The 25733-nt window shown below is 31.5% G+C and overlaps 3 protein-coding genes and 1 long non-coding RNA gene across 8 annotated transcripts; 3 read left to right on the top strand and 1 right to left on the bottom strand.

The window, feature by feature from the left end:
* Positions 1-124: 124 nt before the first annotated feature.
* On the top strand, positions 125-1140 carry LOC100649625 (putative ATP synthase subunit f, mitochondrial). Its single transcript, XM_003396802.4, has 4 exons — positions 125-357; positions 428-526; positions 792-908; positions 994-1140. Exons 1-4 carry the CDS (start codon positions 228-230, stop codon positions 1020-1022), a joined length of 375 nt encoding a protein of 124 aa, XP_003396850.1. The 5' UTR covers positions 125-227; the 3' UTR covers positions 1023-1140.
* Positions 1141-3657: 2517 nt separating this feature from the next.
* Positions 3658-12069, top strand: LOC100649021 (TATA-binding protein-associated factor 172). Of its 3 annotated transcripts, none has more exons than XM_048407255.1 (15): positions 3658-3845; positions 4426-4475; positions 4917-5164; positions 5231-5580; positions 5664-6015; positions 6085-6707; positions 6778-7553; positions 7625-8195; positions 8276-8570; positions 8642-8943; positions 9019-9332; positions 9400-10150; positions 10256-10528; positions 10599-11237; positions 11551-12069. In XM_048407255.1, the coding sequence occupies exons 2-15, from the start codon at positions 4465-4467 to the stop codon at positions 11737-11739; spliced, it is 5694 nt and encodes a 1897-aa protein (XP_048263212.1). In that variant the 5' UTR covers positions 3658-3845; positions 4426-4464; the 3' UTR covers positions 11740-12069. The 3 variants fall into 3 exon arrangements, with proteins under 3 accessions (XP_048263212.1, XP_048263211.1, XP_012165983.1); XM_048407254.1 differs by having other exon boundaries at positions 5228-5580; XM_012310593.3 differs by lacking the exons at positions 3658-3845; positions 4426-4475 and having other exon boundaries at positions 4888-5164; positions 5228-5580.
* Positions 11993-25712, bottom strand: LOC100649138 (alkyldihydroxyacetonephosphate synthase). 2 transcript variants are annotated; one of them, XM_003396798.4, is made up of 6 exons: positions 25477-25712; positions 24812-24901; positions 17179-17459; positions 14533-14821; positions 13348-13657; positions 11993-13020 (listed from the first exon to the last, which is right to left on the bottom strand). In XM_003396798.4, the coding sequence occupies exons 1-6, from the start codon at positions 25563-25565 to the stop codon at positions 12247-12249; spliced, it is 1833 nt and encodes a 610-aa protein (XP_003396846.1). In that variant the 5' UTR covers positions 25566-25712; the 3' UTR covers positions 11993-12246. The 2 variants fall into 2 exon arrangements, with proteins under 2 accessions (XP_003396846.1, XP_048263213.1); XM_048407256.1 differs by lacking the exon at positions 25477-25712 and adding an exon at positions 25003-25300.
* Positions 20820-23269, top strand: LOC105665945. Of its 2 annotated transcripts, XR_007224623.1 has the most exons (4): positions 20820-21157; positions 21230-21607; positions 21810-21965; positions 22761-23269. It is a non-coding gene; the product is annotated as an uncharacterized LOC105665945 (long non-coding RNA). The 2 variants fall into 2 exon arrangements; XR_007224622.1 differs by having other exon boundaries at positions 20821-21157; positions 21230-21965.
* Positions 25713-25733: the final 21 nt, after the last annotated feature.

The following is a 25733-nucleotide window of genomic DNA, read 5'->3' as shown; positions in this document are numbered from 1 at the left end:
TACCACGCGACTGTGTCCCCGCATCCCGGAGGTAACTTCACCCTAAAAATAGAGGTTTGTGCTCGGTGCCTATATTCCTATACCCATATTTAATTCATATATCTAGGGATTTTGTCTCTACATGATTGTACATCTCGCATCAGACATAACCTTTATATAGTACCTTATAGGTATTCATCGAAACGTAGTAACTAAAAATTCGTATTCAATAAGTTAGTTGTTTCATAATGAATGCACTGGAACAATTGACGAATCAATTTGCCAAATTAATTAAATTTGATACATGGGGTAATTATCCTGCAGGGTATGATCCAGCCAAACACGGTCCATATGATCCTTCTCGATATTACGGAAAACGTAAGTCTACCATCTTTCGCCATTAACTTAATTTACAAATGATTTAATAAAATATCATCCGCCTTTACAGCTGATACGCCGTTTGGCGAAGTAAAACTTCGTGATTTACCAGAGTGGATTGGCCGACGCGAGAAAGGATTCAAACCATTTGCATCATTAATTTCACGAGGTAAATATTTTATCAAAAAAAGTGGCCTTACCATGGCTCAAAAATTATATAATACCTTTGTTACAATTAGCTTATTATTGATATATATGTTAATATTACTAGATAAATTAGTTTTAAATAAATGGATATAATATTTTTTATATTTAAAGTTCAATATAACTTGATATAAAGCAAAAATTGATTCCTTTGCAATTAAATTTTTGCTCTATAATAATTTGCATTTAGTTTCTTTGTAGTGTTATAACTTAATTGTCATAACTTACAGCTCACTGGAGATGGCAGTTAAAGTATATGCATCCTAGGAAAGCAACTATGGCTCCAATTTATCAGATTATTATGGCTGGTGCAATATTTGGCTATGTTACAAACTACTTGCGTATCAGTAAGTTTATATATAATAAATTTGCATAATTTACAGTTATAAAATAATGAAGAAACAATATCATAATGTATGTCTTCATTTTCAGGGGGACATAGAAATTATAAATATCATTAAAATATTATTAAAATCATCTTGAGTTAAAATAGAATACTATTATATTGTATTAGTTAACAAAAGTAATATCAATAATCTGTAAAATCTATGATATGAAATAAATGCTGCTTAAACATTTGATATGTGTAATGTATATAATACCCTAGAACAGAGTTTAATCTTATAAATAAATATTTGTTTACTGGTTAAGATTACTGCTAATATCATTTACATTTTATTCTTTAAAAATTGACATGTTTTAATGCCAAATATTTTTAAAAACCTTTTTATGTATTAATTACAAACTATCCAACTAGGAAAGGTATGCTGAGTGTTATAATTTCTTATAATTAAAGGTTATCTTAATATATTGTATAATTTTTTAAATAAGATTTACAAGTTGATTAATAAAAATTGTTATTACAATTTTTTATTATTTTTAATATAATCTGTCATTACGTTTATAAAACAAATTTTGAAATTTTGTAAGATGATTTTTTACGAACAAATTTTCAACATTTTGAGAAAAATATATGTCGGAGAGCCAGTAGGATTGGAGGTGTGGGCAGGTAACGAATCTTCACCAGTAGTAGCCATTGTCAAGGTATGATCCAGAGTTTATTGACACAAGTATGGAGATGTGAGGTTTGACAAACAAACTGCGGCGGTTAGGTACTCGCGATGCGAATGACGATAGTCTTAGATCCGATAACGAATCCGCGGTCAACGGGACTCTTATACTCTTTAATCGTCGGCAACGCCTAGGTGGTACTCTCAGTTAGCACGCGAAACAAGCACTCTATCGAAATGATACCTTAGTCGATGAAATCGTACTCGAAGCTCTCACGGTGACGCTGTTTAGGAAAAACTACTCCACTCTCTAGCGGCACCAGGTCTTTTATATTCGTGGAGACAAGTCTTCGTTCGGAGAGTGAGGGAAATTGCCGTTATTGTCAATTGGTCAGTCTTCGGAAGTGTCATTCGCGGAAAAGACTGTTTGCCTATTTTCGTTAATTAAGGTTTAAGGTTTATGGTCATTAGGCTGGCTACAGATGTTTTGCGAATATGTCTCGACAACCGGCAATCGACCTACCCATAGAATAGGGTCTGCTTATGACGAGCAACGAGACAGAAACCGTTAGTATGCTTACTGTCGAGTGCCGTTACAACTATTTCTTTTTATGGAGGGCTATAGACCTTTTCATGACTTTGTTAGAAAAATGTTCATCCCTTGACCGCGGCTACGTTCGGTGACTGGTTGTCACCTCGAACCCAAACTCATTCTCATAGATTGCAGGCAATTACAATCGGGTTGAAGGACGGTGATTGTTTAACTATGGCTATGGTGGAATCCAAACTACAATATTAGGGGTTTTTCCCCGGTTTCGACGGAAGGCTCCGGTGTTTCTCCATCTCCGACATATATTAAGTCGAACCGTAGCTTATAATATGAGAACCATTACCATAATATGAAAAATAACAAATATGTACCTCAAATTGTTATACGATGTCTTCTTATTTCAGTCCAAATTATACTCAAAACTAATAAAACTTCACATCTAAAATTACAGCGTGTCAAAATTCGGAAAGATTCAAATAAAGTCACGAGGTCATCATAATGGCGCGAAATATGAAACAATATTTTGCAGTTGCATACAACACTAAAACATTTAATCATGGCGTGAATTTCAATAATTTAGTATATAATATTTGGTATATATATATATTATACATAATAGAAGGATTTTACATACGTTTAATTAAAGAATTTTTTAATTGTATTTCAAAATAAACAGATTCATGCTCAAATGCATTTCATACTAACATACATACTTTGCTTGAAAAATTGCATATTGTACAAGGTGATCCAGATTTTAATGGCAAAACTTTGCCAGTATACATTTTCTATGAAACTAAATAAGAGACAAATGTTATATAAACATAAATCTTTTAAGATCTTATAAAAAAGTTATAACAAGAAAACGAAATACGAAAGAAAAGAAACGAAATATACAAAATAAATATTGCTGATTTATTTCTACATTATATCGCAATAACCACAAATTGTTTACTGCTCCCTTCATATTTCATTTTTTGTTATAATTTTTTTATAAAATCTTAAACGGCCTATGTTTAAATAATATTTTCTCCTTATTTAGATCTATAAATTATGTATACTAACAAACTTTCGTCACGAAAATTTTGAACACCCTGTATATTTAAGAATATAACATTGAATGAATCATAATATGTTAATAAAATATCATATTCATAAATAAAATATATATGTGTTCTAAATATAGAATTTTGCGACGCGTAAAAGAATATAAAGTAAATTTTCAAAACATTGAATTATGCAAATGATTTGATGCATACTGATTAAAAATATAATGAAATGAGTAGCAACAAGCAATATGTATATACTTAATGTTCTTAAAGTGTGAATTATGAAATAATTTTGAAAGAATTAGGAAGAATTAATGCATCTAGTAAATTATGTGTACGCGGCATAATTTCATCCTACGCATAAAACGTGTGCAATTTAACATGATCATGGCACGAGGGAAACGTTGATTGGTCCATCGATTTATAAGATCCGTATAATCAACCAATGAGAGCAAAATTGGGGGACAAAACTCAGGTTCCCTTGCAATATGGCTGTCAGTATAAATTTGATGCTTGAACATGCGTTTCTCTCCGAAAAATTTGACAAGTAGTCTGTCTATCTATCATCTTTTTCGAAATATAGAGCGTAATGTGATTTTCGGGGAATCAATACAGTGGAAAACGGCTATGCGGATTAGCTGAAGCGTAGCAATAAAATAAATTATATTTTGAAATCAGGTATGTTTAAGCGTTCGTTCATCGCTATTTATTTATATGTCCATATTGTGTTTCTTTACGATATCTTGAAAAATATTATGTTCCGTTTCATTTCCTTAATTAAAACTTGTGCAGTTTTCCTCAAATTTTGCATTACTTAAATCCCTGAACTTCTGTACCGATTAAAAAACGCATACTCGCAGATGTCATCTATCCATCTTCACTTCATCAATCTAACTGCAACAAACTTTCGTTCTTCAAGTTGACAATCGATTTTCCCTATTTGAATCATTTTCTTTTACTTTATCAAATAAATGATAAATAATATGCTGTTTGTTTTATCATTCCCTGTACTCCATTTTATTTTGTATAGTTGGAGCATTCAATATATTTCCTGTTGAACTGTTGTAATATCCAATAATAAATATACATGTAATGATCATTTTGTCTATGTTTCTGATATGAATGTTTATTAAATGTTTTCATTTATTTACTGTAAATATTATTCCAAATATATAATCATTTTTTAATGATAGTTCGTTCATTCTTCATGTGTTTGTGATACTATATATACATGTGTACACTCTTATTTTGATTTTAGGCATTCACAGCTGTTTATTGATCAACATAGTTTGTAAACATGACATCAAGGTAAAGCACTGGCAATTATAATTGTATTGTTAAAATGAGATGTATGGAATAATATTAATATTTACACTAATCTACTTACAATTGTGCAAAAATAGATTACTTTATGATACTATGATATAATAACAAACATTAATGTACCATTAGTAATATATTATTATTAAACTTTATATATATTTTATACATAAAAATATAATCTATAATAACTATATTTAATAAATAGTAAATCTTCATATGATTAATATTTTCAAATTTTATATCTATTATGTCAATAAAATTTTATAACGTGTATATTTATCATATTGCTATATTTCTACTTTATATAATAAAGAAAAATTAAAAATAATAAATGCACGTGAATACATATATTAATAGATGATTGTATTTATCTATAGTTGATTTAATAACATGATTGCATACATCATAATATATGGGTTCTATTAGGTTAGACAGGCTATTCATACTATTGGAAACAGGGACAAATGCAGTAACTAAAAGAGCTGCAGCACAACAATTAGGAGAAGCACAGAGATTACATCCTCATGATTTACATCATTTATTGGCAAGAGTTTCTATCCTTTTAAAGTCTTCACAATGGGATACCAGAGTTTGTGCTGCACAAGCTGTACAAGCTATACTTGCTCAAGTTCCTGCTTGGGATCCACAACCCATTAAGAAAGAAACATGTACAGGTAGCTAATTTTATTTTTTTATATACTAAATTTTGTTATTAACATTAAATTTTTTATTCATAGAAGATGAAGAAGCAAAAAGACCAAACGATAAATTAAATTTGGAAGATTTTGATATGGAAAAGATTTTAGCACGTAGTTCATATCTTACTGGATCAGAAGGCAATGAATATGATTTAACAGCTACTGATGGGGATCAAATGCTACTTCCTAATCAAAAGGAAAAAATTGCTGCTAAATTGGGCCTTCATCCACAATTAATGGGGGTTGATACATCAGAATTGTTTACTAACGAGGACCTTACACCAGAAGTATTACCACCTACGTCAAATATACAAACTAATGTATCTGTGAGTGAAACACTAAGACAACCTAGTGGTCTTAGTAGACGTGAAATGAATAGAGCTAGACGTAAGGTAACACATAATTGAGTCACTAATATGCTCTCATTGATATTAATGTAGTAAGATATTCTTATATAGTATTATTTATTTGATAGGCACGACAGTCGGTTTCAAAACAACGTTCACGAGAACCTGATGACCATCGTAACAACGAAGATTATCACAATTCAAATGCTCAATCTCCCGTCAATAATGAAGGGGAATCACTAAATAAAAGAATAAAATTAGAGGAACTGATTTCGTTAGAGATTGGCGTTAATTATAATTCACAGACTGAATCAGTTAATGGAGTACCAGATATTACTGGTTGTTGGCCAGATTCTGTAATAAATTGGCCTCTAGAATCATTTGCAGAAAGTCTCTGTCAAGATCTATTTAGTCAAAAATGGGAAATAAGGCACGGAGCAGCAACTGCCTTACGTGAACTTGTAAAACTTCATGGAAAAGGTATGAAAAATGATTGCAAGTTGCATTTAAAAAGTAATAAAATATAATATTAATTGAAATTTATTATAGGTGCAGGTAAATCGAAGAATCAAACTGCAGAGAAAATGGCAGAAAGTCATTATCAGTGGATTATTGATGCCGCCCTGCGACTACTATGTGTTTTAGGATTAGATAGATTTGGAGATTTTGTTTCTGATCAAGTTGTTGCGCCCGTACGAGAAACATGTGCTCAAGCACTAGGTTCTCTTTTATTACTAGTGCCAAATCAAAAAGATGATGAAAATAAAAATAGGGGAATTACAGGAATACTTTCAGTCATGCTAAAACTGTTGGAGCATGATGAATGGGAAGCAAGACATGGTGCGCTACTTGCACTCAAATATTTACTTGCTATACGAGATGATCTGTTAGACGACATACTGCCGAGAGTATTTCCAGCTACTATGCAAGGTCTTTCCGATCCAGTCGATGATGTAGGTGCTGCAGCAGCAAGTGCGCTTATACCAGTAGCATCTGCTCTACCACGTTTGTTAAAACCATCAGAACTAGAAGCAATTGTAATTCGTCTTTGGGAACTTTTACGTGAACAAGATGATCTAGCAGCAGCATGTAACAGTTTTATGAAATTACTTGCCGCTATACTTTCATTACCTTGGGCGCGCTCTTATATTACTCCTCAGCCATTATCGCAGGTAAGATCTATATTAATAGAAGCGTTACTTTTTGTTATTTAACCTTAATATTAATATGACGTTGTTTTAGGTCTTACCACGATTATGGCCATTTCTTAGTCATTCTAGTTCCAGTGTACGTAAAGCCACCTTACAAACATTACAAACATTAACTGAAGATGATGGTGCTCATAATGAGAATAAAAAAGAACGATGGGGCGAAGGAGGTGGACTTGTATTGCAAGAGGCCCTCCGTCATGTTTTTCAACGAGCGTTAATAGAGCACGTAATTGCCATACAAGATGTAGCTGAACGTGTTTGGGAAAATCTAGTCGTACAAAGCGATCTCGAACTTTTATTGCATGCAGCGTGTCCTCTTGTTAGCACATGGCTTTGCCTTGCAATGCAACCGGAACACGTGCCATTTAATCCGAACTTACTCATGATAACCACTCCTAATAAAGGAGCTAAGAATAATCAAGTTTCTGGTACTTGCGACGGACAATCAGATGCTAGTAATAACGGAGGAAATAATACTGTTGGTGGAAATGTAAAATCCATATCCGAATTAAAAGTTTATATTGGTGGAATCGAAACTGTAGCTCCAAACATAAGGAAATCAAACTTAATTCATGCTCGTTGTAGAGCTGCACGAATGTTAGGGTTGTTATCGCATTACGTAGTACAACCAGCACCAGGTGTTACTTACACACCAGATATACTTAGTCCTTCACTTTGTTACGCTAAAGTATTACTGGCACATCTGAATTCGCGTTCAGCATTACAACGCACCATTGTAGGTTTGACGATGTCTCATTGGGCAACTGTAAATAACATGAAACCACCTACTATACCAGATATTTTAAGGTATCAAATGAAATCTTCCTATCTTACTTATATTTAATATAATACAATAATAATATATTTGTTCTCAAAAGGAAGAGACTATTGGAGTGTTTGAACGAGTACGTATACTACGATGAGATCGCCACATCTTTTACTCGTCTGTTACACGACAGTCGCGGTTACGTTGCCACTCTCAAACATTATAACCTGCCTGTTCTTATCAAGGTAGAACCATCGGGAGTGATGACGCTCGACCAAATTGCAATCCTTGCTGGGAAACCAATTTCAAAACTTTGTGCCATGGGTAATACGACAAGCTATGGAGGACCTAGTGGAAGTTTTAGCAACAGCTCTAACCCGATTAAATTAAAGCCAAAGTTGATTGAAAGTTTAGAAGAAAGGCGGAGTGCTGTGAAAATAGGTGCTGCTGATATAGCAGCACAGCAACTTTCATATAATGTTATGTCAACAGCAGCACTCGCTGGTGCTGCAACAATGTTACATTGTCTTCCTCCATCCCCACAACCTCTTAACCCATTGATAAAACCATTAATGGAAGCTATTAAACGTGAAGAAAATGAAGAACTACAAAAACTGGCTGCAAAGCATTTGTCGTATTTAGTTGATCTCTGTGTAGATAGAAAACCTACTCCTAATGCAAAGGTTTGCATGGAAAATAATATCGTTAACATAAACGGATATTATATTCTCTTTGAATAATTTAATTTAACTTTATATCATAGATATCGACCAATTTATGTACATTCCTATGCTCGGATACTGAATTTACACCTCGTGTAAATTGTAATACAAACGCAGATCTATTTGACGGAATTCTTACTTTAAGCAATAGACAGAAACATGCTGAAAGAATAGCTTATAATCGGGGAACCAACAGCGGACTTAGTGGAGGCAGAGGGCCTGGCCGGCCACCAACAACTGAAATTCCTTTAGAAGAACTACTTGCTTATGAAGAACCTGAAGCTAAAGCTGATAGAACACGTCGTCGCGGAGCTACTTTAGCACTTACTGCCATAGGTTTGCAATACAACATTCTAATATGATATAAATGCGTTATATAAATTTAGAATATTCATTGTTTTTTGTAGCTACTCTATTTGGTGCACAATTACCTACACGTTTGCCGCATCTTTGGGAACTAATATTACCAAACGTATTACGAGAAAAAGACAAAATCACTAATCGTGAAAATATTCAAGAAGAAGTAAATCAGTTAATTTTTGGTTTACAAGTTTTAGAAGTTATGGCTCCCAGTCTTCATAAAGCCTTACTGCCTCCTGTCCTAGAATGCCTTTCATTCTTATGTGAATTATTGGCTCATCCTTACAAAGCTGTCAGACACATGGCATCCAGATGTATAGCTGTATTAGCCACATTAGATACAGAGAAGGTAATGCTTTAAGTTAATATAATGTTTGATATCAGTTTGACGATTAAATCGTAATCCCAAAAAATTGTATTCCAGATAATAATGCAGGTTACAAACCGTGTAATACCACTTCTAGAAGCAACTGGTGGAGAGAAAATATACTCAGGTACTGTAACAGCGCCAAGCGAAGTAGATTCAATGAAACAAGGCGCAGCCGAAGCGTTAGCGTGTCTTGTCGAAAGTTTAGGTGTTAATATCGTTCCATATGCTGTGCTCTTTATGGTTCCATTGCTTGGGCGTATGAGTGATCAAAATCAGGCTGTAAGATTAGCTTGTAGTGCTACATTCGCAACACTCGTACAACTTTTGCCCCTTGATCCTGGTGCGATTACGGATCCACCAGATTTAATGTAAGTCTAAATTTTATTAACAAATGTTAATTTAACATGTACATCATAAATCTTTGAAATATTTTAGAGAAAAGAAAACACAAGAGTGGCGGTTCTTAGAACAACTTTTGAATCCACGCAGTATCCCAGATACCGTATTACCGATTCCAGTATCTTCAGAGTTACGTTCTTATCAACAACAAGGCTTAAATTGGTTAAATTTCTTGAATCGTTATCGACTTCATGGTGTTTTATGCGATGACATGGGCCTTGGAAAAACTTTACAAACTCTTTGTATACTAGCTTTAGATCATCATCGTAATCCTCATGCTCCACCAAGCTTGGTAGTGTGTCCACCAACTCTAACTGGTCATTGGGTGTATGAGGCAGAAAAGTTCTTCAAAACCAAAGATCTCTCAGTGTTACAATATGTTGGCACCCCACCTGAGCGTGAAAAATTACGTCCAATGGTTACTTATCACAAACTCATCGTTGCAAGTTATGAAATAATCCGTAAGGATATCGATTATTTCGAAACTTGTCAATGGAACTACTGTGTGCTCGACGAAGGTCACATTATTAAAAATGGAAAGACAAAAAGTGCTAAGGCAACTAAACGATTGCATGCGAATCACAGACTTATACTTTCGGGAACACCAATACAAAACGATGTACTTGAATTATGGTCCTTGTTTGACTTTTTAATGCCAGGTTTCCTGGGTACTGAGAAACAATTTGCGGCAAAGTACTCACGTCCTATACTAGCCTGTAGGGAACCAAAAGCTGGCCCAAAAGAACAAGAGGCGGGAGCTTTAGCAATGGAAGCACTTCATAGACAAGTAATTTTCTTTCTCATGCGCATTGTATCTTATTTTTTAATCTTACTAATAATTGAATATATTTGTTAAATTATCTACAACATTTTGTAATTTTGCATTGTGCAGGTTTTACCATTCTTACTTAGACGAAATAAAGAAGATGTCCTCAAAGATTTACCACCAAAAATTACACAAGACTATTATTGCGACTTATCGTCATTACAACGTACGCTATATGAAGATTTCCATACTCGACGTTCTGCCACTTTATTATCCGCTACGTCGTGCACTTCAACTGGAAATAATGGTTGTAGTGTCTTTGAAGCATTGCGATATCTGCGTAATGTTTGTAATCATCCCAAATTAGTATTAAATCAACGACATCCGTTATACGCAACTGTTAGTATTAACATGATTCCGTTAAGATATTTTACTTGTAACTTTAAATTGACAATTATTTTATTTCTAGGTATGTAATACATTGAAGCAACGAAAGAGCACATTATCCGACATAGAATATGCAGCCAAGTTACCTGCATTAAAACAATTATTATTAGATTGTGGCATAGGACAGCCACAGCGACAACAAAACCGCAATTCTGTAACTACTGATGGTACATCAGATAATCAACCACCGCAGGAGCAACAGTTAGTGAGCCAACATCGAGCTTTAATTTTTTGTCAATTGAAAGCAATGCTAGATATCGTGGAAAAAGATCTTCTTTGTGTACATTTACCTACTGTTACATATCTTCGTCTCGATGGAAGTGTACAAACCACGCAAAGGCATTCCATAGTAACACGTTTTAACGCAGACCCGTCGATAGACGTGCTTCTATTAACGACTCAAGTCGGTGGTCTTGGATTGAATCTAACTGGTGCTGACACTGTTATATTCGTGGAACATGATTGGAATCCTATGAAGGATCTTCAAGCGATGGATCGAGCACATCGTATTGGTCAAAAGAAAGTAGTAAACGTATACAGGTTAATCACAAGATCGACAGTAGAGGAAAAGATCATGGGACTGCAGAAATTCAAACTTCTCACAGCAAATACCGTAATTTCAACGGAGAATGCATCTCTGGAGACAATGGCAACTGATCAGGTAAAATATATAAATCTAAATTTATTAATTTGCATAGTTATAGCTATTTCAACGATAAAAGTTTTGTAATAAACTAATAAATAAATTTATTTTTTTACAAAAATATATTACATATAACCCTGATATTTTTATCTTTTTCGTGTTTTAACTTTTTAATTCTACGACTTCAACTTTTTTTTAATTCTACAATAAAGCTTTAAATAGATGTAAATACACGTGCATATAATACAAAATAATTCTTGAAATATGCTATAATTAATTATGAGAGAAATTTAAATTTATAATAGATTTTATTTGTAACAATTTTTTATAGCTACTTGACTTGTTTTCACTGGACAGTGGCAAAGAGAAAAAATCAGAAATACAGGATGATGCCACATCTAAAATTAGTGAGGTTCCAGGCATTAGCCGTTCCCTTTTAGAAATTCTTCCTGAACTATGGGAACAACAACAATATGACGATGAATATGACATTCAGTCATTTCTATCTACTTTAAAGTGAGCTTATGGTTTTACACATCAGTATCATCGAGTACATTTATTTAACAGTTACATGTGTTTAAGATGATCACTTATATAAAATATAACGTGAATCGGACCTGATAGTAAAACAGTAATCTTAATTTTATGGACTGAGAATGACAAATAATCAATGGATATATAAGGGGATATACGAATTACTTATAAAAATGAAAAGATAAGGATGAAAGAAACTCAGATAAATAAGTTACGGATTATATTGATTAAGTACTATGAATAAGCGAGTCTTGTTTATTTATAATAACTTATAAAAATGTTGATACAATTACAATTCCGTATTTGTACCAAACAACATTGTGATGTGTTTATTTATATTATACTAGTCTCTTCCTTTATCATCGTCTCTGTATACCACCACAACATATCAATTGGTAAAAATGGCAATGCTAATTGTCTTTTTCTCTTCTTCTTTCTGTTTAAAATGATTTCCAATGTGATAAGTTGCAATTATCACAATTTCATGTTCACCTCATAGTTTCGATACACATTTCGGATCCAAGTTCCCAGCCGCAAATATATTATGGGGATCCAAGTGTGCTTTGGCTGCTCTATAAAGGGACACTCCCACTTCTCCTACTGCATCCGCGTAAAAACAAGAACGTAATTTTCCTATACCGTGATGATGAGACAGAGAACCACCGTTTGCAAGAATTTCTTCGCGTGCAACGTGCTCGATAGTCTCATATGTTTCTATCGGGTTCGGAAGATTCTTGTAATTAAATGCCATGTAAAAGTACACACAACAACCGGCGTCGTAAGTCTGTGTAACACGACAAGAGATAAAGTATTGTTCGACACCACGTGAATAACACTCTCTGATCACACGAGATTTCACATTCCTACACAACGGTAATGCACGATTCCAGGAGACGGACGTCTCAAATGATTCAGCTAAAACGTAGTACTCGAGACCCAGATCTCGGATATAAGCTATAACGAACGTTAAAAGGTAGCCTCGTTCACCATTCGTTTCTCCTGCTGGAATACCATTGTGTTGCTTCGCGATATTGTAAATCTTTTGTTCCTGTGCTGCCACCTCAGCAGTCGAGCTACCTTCGAACAATAAGGTAGCGACACATATTTGATCCCATTTGAAACGTTTTATCCTAGTAATGTAAGCTTGTTTTAATCCTTGCAAAATTAAACCACTCCAACTAGATTCTGGTCGCAACATCTGACCGAACTGGAACTGTTCATTGTCCATCAATCGTATACTAGTCGGCTGACATCGTTCCTTAGCTACCTGTTCATAAAAATGGTACAGTTTTTTTTATCAGAAACAACATCAGAAACAATATATTCAATGTTAATTTTAATCAAATATCTTAATAACCAAAAAAGTTTGTCAAGCTTTAAAAAGAATTCAAGAATAAGAAAATTTAAATAAAGCTACAGTTGTATCATTCCTTTTTTAATTTGAACTATCCAAAAAGGAATAATAATAATAAAACTGCAATATATAATAGATATTCTCTAGAAATTCATATTATTATATATATTATATAATAATAGCAACAAAGTAATAGTATTTAAATTTATATATATCGCTATAAAATTAATAAAATTTTACCTCACGCAACGCTAATACACCGGCTTGAAAATTTGGGAAAACTATGCTACCGTATTTGACTACTTTTGGCAATGGTCTAACTTTGATCACCACTTCCGTAACGACGCCCAATGTTCCTTCGCTACCAAGGATCATATGGTCAAAGTCAGGACCACAAGAAGCTCTTGGTACCAATATACCTCTTTCGAGTGTTATTTCTGGATCATCCGTTCTACCGGTAACCATTCTCACTCGTACAACTAGGTCTTCGATGTTCCCATATCGATTTTTTTTCATGCCACTCGCCCTCGTTGCAACCCATCCACCTAAACTGTTCTTTCAAGAAATAAAATCGATCATGCGGCTAATAGTCTTGCACTTGATGTAAATAACTATTTGACATACTTTTCTTATCGTATACCTGTGCATACAATGTTTGCACAAAAGATTGTTCATAAAGACGTGAGATGAAACGTAAGTGATAGGCTCTTTGTGCTTTTTATTTTATGAAGTAACTTTCAATTCTTTAAATGAAACTAAAATATTACTCATGTACTCAGACTACTCATGTAAAGAATATAAATACACTTTTAATTATACTAAAATACAAGCACCTGCAATTTTCACGACATTTAATATGATCATGATCTTCTCCAACAATTTTCTGACGTGCATGATTAAATATAAAGTAATTAGTATTCAGTAAATTACTCCAGTGAGAATTAATTTTCAAATAATGAATAATTCAAAGAAATTGAGAATAGTCCAATTGAATATAAAAGATAATTGCCATTTAATATTGCTTAGGAAGATTTACATTTTATAGTTTACTGTATTATAAACTTTAATCTATCTCTTAAATAAAAAGAATTACATTTGCAATTAAATAAAACAGGAAGAAGAAAAAAAAGAAAATCAAATTCGGTATAGCAGTTCGCAATAAGGCATTCTATGAAAAGTACGCTAATTAAAACGTTTCGATGTCCACACTTTTCCATATACGTTTTTTTACAAGTACACGATAAAAGATTCCAAAAAAGTAACTTTATAACTTGCTAGCTATGACGATTTTTATTATACATATACTAACATTACGTAAAATGTCGTAAAATTACACGTGTTTGTATTCAAACAGTTAATATCCTAAACAAATATTTGTTGCGAACGAATAAAACGGACTTTCTGTTTTAATATAATATGGTGTACCTAGAAAATTCGTAAGAATCGGGTTCATGACCAGAAGTCAGACCTTGCAGTCGGAGTTGCTTTTCAAGATCCTGGCCGATAATACCAGCCTCGCAACAAGCAATTAGGTTTTCCCTGTCTATCCACAGTATTCTATTCATTTGCGAAGTGTCCAACAATATTATCGTTCGTCGTTCGTTCGTCGGACACGAGGCAGCACCGCTTACGCTCGTTCCACCGCCGAATGGAATACAGACTGATCCATATCGAGCACACAATTTAATTATTTTTACGACGTCCTCGTGGCACTCTGAAAATGCATAGACACAGATGTCATTGTTATAAGACAAAGCATTTTAGCTTCTGATATGTTACGATTCGCTCGATAATTATGTCAACTTTTTGACATGTTTTGTAATCTAAGAAAAATTTGAAAAAAATTTAAATTTTGATTTTTGACCTCGTTCGGCTCTACTCAATAGTGATGCCCTTTCTTATATATATATATATATATATCTTGTAATCTAAGAAACAGTAATCTAATTTGCGACCTAACAATTTGAGGAAAATTAACTTCTTAATAATTTGGAATATTTGAACAAAATTGAAATTACAACAAATTCAAGAAAAACATGTATTTCAAATTCGAATTATCTCAAACACATACTACATTTTCACAGGCATGCTGCAACTAAATCTTATTTACGGTATTATATATCAAATTTATTATTAGATTGCAGATTTGCGACAATATTACATTACTAATTACTCCTATTACATCAGGAATTTAAACAATAAGTAGCAGTGAAACGTTCACGAATTTAGGCAAATAAACAATAATAAAACAGGTCTATGAATTTAAAGGAATAGACGAGAATAAAACATTTATGAATTTAAAAAAATAAGCAATAATAAAACATTTATTTTTTGTTCTCCGAATCTGTTCAATAACATTAATAAGTGCATGATGATATGATTATTACGTAATGGGTCATGAATAAATATATGTATGTAGGTATGTCTACCCGCTGCGCCGTATAGAGGAGTTAAATTAGTCATACTCTGGGAATATATTCACTTGTAGGCAAATACTATTCTCATTCAAAGCATTCAAAAGATTAAATATCAATCTATTTCAGCACATAATACATAGGACATAATATAATACGAACACTGATATATGTAGAAAACATTAAAGTGACATTAAACGATAGGCTATTTTTTAAGTAACAAAGGAAATGGAAATGAAGAGTAAATAAAAACGATAGCACAAAAATTTTTCGATTTTATAGTAGTATAGTTTATTTTTTGCCTTCCGGCCGAGAAAGGAACTCGGTACACAATTATTTTCCCTATTGCCTTGCATTTTCATTGATTCAGCTATAATTTACATACACATCCATTCATTCATTCAATCCTTAATTTTCTATTACAATTTATATATCATATATCTACTGTCTATCATCTATCTATCTCTAACTATTAACCGTTATATATGTCTATTATCTTTTATATATTGCATAAATCTTTATCTAATTGCCTAATTTACCTACTTAACTAAATACCCTTTTTCGCTTCGCTCTCTCCTTTTTCTTCTTTTCCGATTTCATCGCCCAGTCTACAGCCCTATCTTTTCCTCCTTCGTTGACTATGTCTCCTATACTAATTCTAATTATACTAATTCCTAATTCTTTACACTATCTTGTAAAAGAGTAATTTTGAAGTATATAACAATTGAAAAGATATTCGAAATTAAAAGATGAAGCAAATATTCATTGTGCCGTTTCACATTTATACGTATATAAGGTATTCGTTTCATATCACTTATTCGCGCAGTTCATGGTATAACATAGAAACGTTTTCCAGAAATTATAGACTACACACCTACATATAACCAAGTCAAGGTTGAGAAGTTTATAGTCTATCTACTCGATATTCAACTCACTTCATACACTATACATGGGTAATTACGTTTAGTTGAAGCTAGCTTTTAGTTTATTACATGCTTTATATAAATGAAAGAAACTTTAAACAATAAAATCATGCAAATATGTATTAAATTTCTATTTAAACGAACTGCTTAGTGAAACATTTGAATTTAAAAAGAACATGAACTAAGAGAAATCTGCATGTATGTATATCTATATTTACTTCTAACAAGCAGTTGATAATTATTTTTCATTATATTGACATGCTGTGCAAATTATGAAATTTATTTTGTTTACAAGTGTTTTGATCTTACTGCTCATTGATTTTGAAAGTAACTATATTAATTTATTGAATTACTGCAGTAGTAATAGGTTTACATTTTGTAATAATAGCTAAAAGAAATTGACAAATAAAAAAAGAAAAACAAATGAACCTGAAAAGATAAAAATGAATTGATAATTTTTAACAGATAATTTTTGTATATATTGCCACGAGGAATATGATATGAACTGCAATGTAATATACAAAATGTACATGGCAAGTACATAGATAGTTTCTAATAGGTAGTTATTATGTAGATCATGTTTTTTAGATCAAGAACTACATCATACAGTGTATACTAATCATATTACTATCAGATGAAAGTAAATGAACTGTATCACTGATACGATAATTAAACACGTTGATAAGATATTTTAGATCGCTAAAAATATAATATAACAATTTGAAATTACTCACTTGGCCAGAGAACTATGTCTGGTATTCGATCGAACGATCCATGTTTGAGGAGATAAATTTCCCGAAGTGTATGCCCATGTGCTCTAACCAACCGATCGATACCCTTCAAGGAATATTCGATATTTAATTCTTGAATCGCTTCCAACACTTTCAACGAAATGATCGGTTCTGGTAGATTTGTCGGTATCGATTGAGATACATTCCTTTGGGTCGGATCTATACCAAACGTGTCTTTTACCCATTGCGTGAAATACGGAAGTTGCTGATTTCCAATCGGATATCTGCAAAAATATTTCATTTATTAGCATGAGTAATAAAACATTACAAAAAAGAATAAAATATATTGATATTAAATTAATTCAATATTTATTTGTACAATAATAACAATACTTAAAAAAAATGGACCAACAAGAAGTATAGACAAGTTAATTTTTTGGTAGAAAAATATAATATTTTGGATCATAAGATTATTTAATTATGAAAATTTGATTTTTGTGTCAGTGAACTTCTTAATTAAATTAATAGGCAAAGACATTAAATAAGATATATAAAATAGTTATTTGTTAAGTACTAAATATTAGCAATAAAATTTATATTAATCAAAATTAATTAAAAATTTGATTTAATAATCATATTGAAATATTAAAAGTAATTAATTCCATTTTCAAGTTTTGAATTTAAATTGTATATATGTAAAACACGAAATGATATAGGATGTATGATGATGGATGAAATTAAACCTTATATAATTTATTCAATTTTAAGAAATTACATTATAGAATATTTCTACATTTCTATTGTATTTTGTTTTCATTTAACTATCATAAGGATGTGTTTTATCATGATTGATTTTATTTAACTGTTATAATTGTAATGATATAATGTTATGACTTGCAAGTTAGTAGATTAAAGTGAAATGTCTCGTATTGTATTATACTATAAGTATTACATTTAGATTTGTTTAATCAGCGTATCTTATCATGACGATTGCATATAAATTTGATCATATGTTTTCCAGAAATTAAACGTCGTTACTGATGGTCATAGCCCATTTAAACAATGTTTTCTTTTTTCTTTTAATGAAATATCACAAAGAATAGGGTTTCAGTTATGTTTTATTATATTTCATTATGAAATGTTTATATATATGTTGTTCAATGATAATCAATTTCTACTAAAATTCACTGAATTTTCAATGATGAATGAAAATTAATTAAACATCTTAAACAAAAATATGTATTTTTATACTTATATATTTGCTCGCTTGTACCACATACGTTTGTTTATACTCATTAGAAGCAATTTGCTGGGTAGAAAACGGTAAGTGCAATTGCGTTCTTCGAGACCAACAAAGTAAATAAGAAATAGTTTCTTAGTTGCGCGAACTCGCGACGATTACATGGAATATACAAGTTTCGAAAATAACATTTATTGTCCAATAATACATATATTTACAATACGATATATTTAAATTGTTAACCGTATCATTCCTTATTCAGAAATTTTATGATCATAAAATTGTCCTCGTTAATAAGGATAAATCAATTTCAGATGGATCGACTTTAATTCGTGCAAATATATTAAGTCATGCCATAAGTTCGTGCCGACTTTTGTGTATACATTTCATGTGTCGATTTATAAACATACAGCGATAAGGGACCAATGCACTTGAAAAATGGGAAGAAGTTGTACAACGAGAGGGGGGTTACATTTTTTCATGAAACTGAAAGGTATGTAAACGATCTTAACATATATAACCGCTGGAAAAACGGAACGAACTTATGGCATGACCTAATAAATATTACATAATATATTTACGACACGAACGAAACAAACGATTAAAAAATAGAACATTAGAACCTATAAATAAAGAAATTATTATATTAAAAAGATTAAGACTCTGAGTGACGAGTTAATTCGTCTTCTTCGGTTTATAATTTAACACCAAATAATATATACAGTGATAAATCAAGGTATTGACACAAATCACATTTTTTCTTAAAATATTGCACAAAACTTGTAAAATACGATTTTTTGTAAAATGTAATTTTCAAGTGTAAAATTGAGGTATATAATAGTTTGTTATTGGTAAGCAGCTGTAGAATAAAAGTGAATAATAAAAGACTGAAAAGCGTAACTGAATGTTTTTAATATTTTAATGTGATATTAGATTTAAATTATCATAAAATTGATACGAGACAATCAGTTCTAGAATTATTTCGAAACCGATATAAAGTCAACAAATAATTTAACAGCGATATAAGAATCGATATACAACAGAATATATCGTAATTCGTATTGGTAAACAATAAGCAGCTGCATAATAAAAATAAATAATAAAAAATGCATAATATAGCATCTTCGTTATAAGAACTCTTCGTGGAACTGTATCAAATAATTTTTCAATAAAATTATTTTGTACTATTTACCATCCTGCTTTTACGATTTTAAACAAGCCTGTTGCATTTTTTATGTTCAAAAGCTTATTGTAGACAGTATAGCATATAGTAATAGCAGTAGTTAGTAGTAGTAGTTTAGCAATTAACTACGATCAACAAGGGAAGATCTCTAACTCATAAATTCGAAAAATTATGAAAATTCGGGGAATGTAGAGCATATGTGGCCATGTATTGCGCAATTTTCTTCTCTTGCCCAAATTCGCTCTAAGGAGATAAAATCGAACTGAAAATTCGACTATTTTCCGATTATGTTATAATTCGCAAACTATAAGAATTAAACTATAAGAGCTTTTAGATAAAAATTGTTTATTTTCTTCAACGAGGACCATCGTTTGGTAAAAGATTTGGTAATTATTTAGAAAGCTGCAATCATCTTGGATTTCGGTGATTTTTTAATATATTATAAAAATCAAAATTTTGAGTAACTTTTTTTTGCATGTATCACTGCTCGGGCTTAGTTTCCGAGATATATGCAAAAGACTTGTCGGATATAATTGTATATCCGTGGCAACGTTTCGCCAAAGTTTACAGTTTATATAAGTGGGTTAGGTGTTATTTAATCCCGTAGTCACAGTGAGACAACCGACAACCAATACTAATGCATACGCAATCATGGCTGCACAATTATAAGCAGAATTCATTATGAGCAACCGACAACTTTTCTAAAATTATCTCGGAAATTATGGTCGAGAGGCGATTATGTGTATAGAAAAAAGTTGTTCAGAATAATGTCCCCGATAATATATAAAAAGTACATTGAAATGTAAGATGCCGGTAGTTTCCTAAACACATAATTACCAAATCATTTGTTTATATAATTACTATACGTATACTACTTACTATAAATACTTTACTTATCATTTGTTTATATAATTACAAAAAAGTTATAAATACAGTAATTGATAATTTTTCATAGAAACTCATTCTTTGGCGTAAAATCTTAATCAATGATTTAAATAATTATGAAACAACATAAAAAACATTTAGTTGTTTTTTAATATAAATACAATCTCTGTTGCATTGTTGAATTGTGTTCTTCTACAATCGAAGAACTTCTCGATTTCATTGCACACATACTATGATATGCTAACGTGCAATACAAAATTTTCGGTGCACATGTATACACCTGACGCATCATATAACGCAGGTATGCATTCAATTGTGCGAAACAAAGAAAAATATACGGACTAACGTATGTAATAATAGAGTAATAAATAATAAGTAAACATCCAATGTCCATTTTAGTGTTCGCAGTCAACACTAGATATGGACGCTTATCTGAGGAAGTGACATCTGCAAATTCAACTAAAGAAAGGAGAAGGGATGGATATGAGAGATATATTGGGCACGTGCAAACGAGGACTCGAGCGTCAATCGATATTTGCTCGAAATAATCGATAAGGATCGGTGTCAAGTTTCGTTTAACACTTTATCTCATTCGGCATGCTTGAAATTCACGTCGAAGTCCCATTTCCAAGAATTAGTGGCGTTAGCGACGTATGCTTAAATGAGCACTACAAGTAAAACAGTAATAAACAGTAAATAAAATAATAAGTAATAAATGATTCCACTCTTTGCTATTTTCATTTCAGTACAGCGTTGAAGGTTAGCATTTGTCTAGTGAAAACAGATTAACAATAAAAAAATGTTGCTTTCTTTGTGGTGCGCTATAGTACAATACCATAGGTGTCAATAATAAGTAAGTATATCTAAGTATATCTCTGTAAGGATCGTATAAAAATGGTTCACGTAAATCCTGTAAATACAATTCGTTTACTTATGATTACGTTCAAAATTGTGGATAATAACAATATAATGAGATATTATAATGAGAAGAGAAATCGACTTAGAAGGTATAATAAAAGATACGCTTATTGTATTAATTTGTGGAACCGCTTAAACCATATTCTGTAGAATTTCTAGATAATATATAACGAAGAACTTTCAGAAGCGATAGAGGTCTAAGATAAGTATGTACTAGAATAAGGAGATATTGTGACTTTAGAATACAAAATTAATGTTGCATTTTGGAAAAGTGGAAAGAGGACACGACTTTCCCTAGACACTCCCAGGCATAAATTTTGAAAAGTTTCATCTCTTTAACAATTGTATAAATATATAATTATATAGTTATCTATTCGTTTTTTATCTATGCGTAATTGTCTTATTTAGATTATTAGATGGAAAGAGATGGCAAAAAAACGGAGAACACGCGGGGAAAATTGTTACAAATTTCCGAATATGTTTATAACAAGTTTGTTAACGCTCATGCTGTTATTCGTGATTTGAGCTTTTGAAGATGGGCACTAGAAGCTATTGAAGAAATAGGTTCGAGAAATTTAAAAGTTAAAATTTTTTTAAACTGGATTTTCAATTTTAAGAAAACTTAAAATTAATAATATAGTATAGTGTCAAAAAAGTAAACAAATTTATTACCCGATTATATGGCACTGATACCACGCAGTTAAATGAAATTGTTTCGTCTTTTGTTAATAATATAAAACCTCATACTAGAAATATCAGAAAATACGTGCTATACAGTAATCAATGCTGATGAAAGCGGATTAGATAGAATTACATTATGGCTGTACTTTATCTAGGTAAGCATCAAAAACGGTTATGGCTGTTATAAAGTCTATATCAGCTACAACACACAGTTATACTATACTCCCCATAATATCAACTTCTGGAAAATTTATTTAACCGCTTTTTATTGTCCTAAAAAAGTAAAATGGTAATTTTGTTCCACGTGTAAACAAAGTTCCAACTGTTCAATGAATAGTTAAGAAACATATATCAACCACATGCAGAATCTCGGAAGTTACTGACATCGTGATCTGGTCAATGTTAATCTACATTACAAAATAGTATCATGTTGTAAACAGCATGCTAAAATATTTATAATGTCGAATACAGGAATAATGTAAGTGATATATATAGCTCCGCATAAAGAAGAACTTTATATGACTATTTTCCGATCTTGTAGTATTATTTAATTGCGATGATTGCTTACTCGTGGTATAAAAGTGAATATTATATCGATAGAAAGGAAATCAAATAATGCTGAAAATCCAGTATATTTCGCTTTCTCACAACAAGATTGTCTTAAACATTCTTTTGCAGAATTTCATTATCATGAAGAATAATTCATAATACAATTCACGTGACATTTGTATTTTCGAAATTATTTATCTATTCTTTAAGTGTCTATTCATACACGTAAAAATGGATGAGGAATTGCTAGAATAACTGGACGGGCGAGTGGAGAGGAAACCAGAGGATATAAAGAAGAAGTTGAAGGGAAAACTAAATGTCAAAGCATGCGGATACGGTAGAATATACGAAAGGAAAATGTCTAAGAAGAGGGAGTAAGGAGACGGGAAAGGAGGAGAGAAGAGAAACTAAACAACGAGGACAGCTTGATTATGTGAATAATATCATGGTTTTCTTCCTACGTATTTTGCAAACTCTTGGAGTATTATTAGTCACTATATATTATATCCGAAAATATGAAAATGTACAAATAGTGCGATAAATAACTTACTTACTTATATACTTACTTCTTTAATTGCTTATTAAATATCTATATTATTTGCTACGAGAAAGAATAAAAGAGAAGTTTGACAATCATATTAATAATGACAAATTCTTACGAAGATATGTTATACCTACAGTTCTATTCTTTTCTTTTATTTCCATTTGGTATATTCACTTATTGTGTAATAAGAGACAGAAGTATATAATATAAATTACCTTACTTTTGTAATTGTGCAATACAAAAAAGCTTATATTTGTATTTAAAAAAAAGTATTTGTCTTTTATGCTGTTTCGTAATTATTTAAACTACCTATTAAGATTTTGCGCTAAAACAGAAATTTTTAGAAAAATTATTAATTTTTTGTTTATAAATTCTTTCTAATTATATAAATAACTGTTAAATCTTTTTCCAGACGGTAGTCCTCGTTAAAAAAAACAACTTCTGTTTGAAAACTATTTTTCTATCTTTTATAATTTCCGAGTTATAACACAAAATCGAGAAATAGCTGAATTTTCAGGGGTTATTTTACCCTCTTAGAATCAATTTGGATGGTAAAAAAATTAATAAAAAATTTCATAATTTTTTAAATGTTAAGGTTGTCGATCTTTTCTATAAGTTAAAGTAAAGTGTTTGATCTTCTCAAGATACTCGATTTCTTACTATAGATTAAACATTACAGATTATAAATTAAATGTAGAAAAATGAATATTATACAGATTAACTATTTGCTTCTTCCTTTTAACATAAATAACATAATGAATATCGAATAAATAATAGTTTTGCATTTAAGCGAATCGAACAATCAAATGTTAAATTGATGATACGAATCTGTTAAAACCGTTAAATACAATAGGAAATAAAAAAACTCAATTGTACGATAAAATTAATATTGATGTATATTGATTTTATGTGATAAATTCGACCCGTTTTTGAAATTGTTTGCAACGGATATTTGTTAGAATATTAATTAAGCAAGAACTAAATACAAAAAACCAAATATGTGCGTAAGTAAATTAAAGTGGTTCATTTAGATCTATGTAGAAATTTAGTATCATGATAATAACAAGTATTACTGAATTTTATATATCTTAATCCGCTCATATGATAAGCTTAAAACATTTGTCATTCTACTCTCAAAACATAATCAACTTTTACTTATTCAATTATGGAATAGTATAATTATCTAACAGCATAATTATACGTGTGTTTAATATAACATTAATATAATATGAACATTATAGAATTCTTATTAGTTTATTGATTATCTTTAAAGCTTTTGGTAAAAGATTGTAGGAAATAAAAACAAACAAAATTAAAACAAAAATTAAGTGATTACATTTTTCGAATTTAAAGAGTCGAAATAACCTACTTTCATACATGTAGGCAACTAACATTTTATTTGTTATACTGATAAAAGATATTATTAAAAACATTATATATAATATCTAACAAATAAACATATTGAAACATTAAAATATATATAAATAATTTTTTTTATTTATCTATTCACAAAACAAGTAAAACAATTTATGTATAAAGTTTAATCATCTTTTAGATATATAAATATTTATAGTTACTATTATTATTTTCTAAAATATTAATAAAGGATAAAGATTGAAATATTGATAAGACTTACCTATCACCAGTGAATTCGATGATATATTTTTGGTTCATACGAAATTCCGAGTCTTTGTATCCCCAACCATTCCACTTGAGAACTTTTTGCCTTTAAAAATTCAAGAAGATACGGTTATTTGACACATACTGTCACTATTTGGAATTTTGTCTTGAAAAAAGATAAAAGAGAAATCGAATAAAAATTCGTACATCCTTGGCGCGCGCGTTTCTCACACCACGTGACTGGTCAAGCAACCAATCGGTAGGAACAGAAACAGTATTAGCCTCTCATATAGTAAGTTCCTACCCGGTAAATGAATCGAAATTTTCATCATCAAAAATACTGAGTAATAACAAAAATGATAAAAGAAATAAATCATTCCGATGTTTTCGTTGTTTGTCACGCAAACAGGTCGTGATATTCATAAAAGAGGTCACAATTGTCACAGGATGGAAAAAAATCTATCGATTTCTTTTCTCTTTCACGCTCGAATAGTGCGAGGGGTGCTTTAGATTCGCAACATCTGCCGATGAGTCAGCTAGTGCTGGGTTCGAGGCGTGGCTGCAAGTAATTTAGCAGTATCCACGCTCTCGTACAACACTTCATCGCGATATTGTCCCTGGTGTCCGCACCGAAGTTTCTACGAATTGATATGAACCAGAAATTGCCGGTACAAAACTGACCTTTCTTTTGGCACAACACTCTGGAAACGGATGGGTCCATTTAAACTCTCCGCATCCTCGTTCGTATCGTTTTTCGTATTAGACGACATATCTTTTATTGACCGCACCGCGAAGGGCCTAACCTTTTAGTCCGCAGAACACGATCAGTAAAGAGTAGATGCTTGAGCGCGCGCTCTTCGCGGCACTGTGTTGACTATTGACACGCGCACCGGCAAACCAAATTTAAATCAATAGAGCCCCCGCCCTATGACTACCCG

The sequence above is a fragment of the Bombus terrestris genome, chromosome 7 (assembly GCF_910591885.1).
Source record: "Bombus terrestris chromosome 7, iyBomTerr1.2, whole genome shotgun sequence".
In the NCBI taxonomy this organism is placed as follows: domain Eukaryota; kingdom Metazoa; phylum Arthropoda; class Insecta; order Hymenoptera; family Apidae; genus Bombus; species Bombus terrestris.
This window is presented reverse-complemented; position numbering and strand designations above follow the sequence as displayed.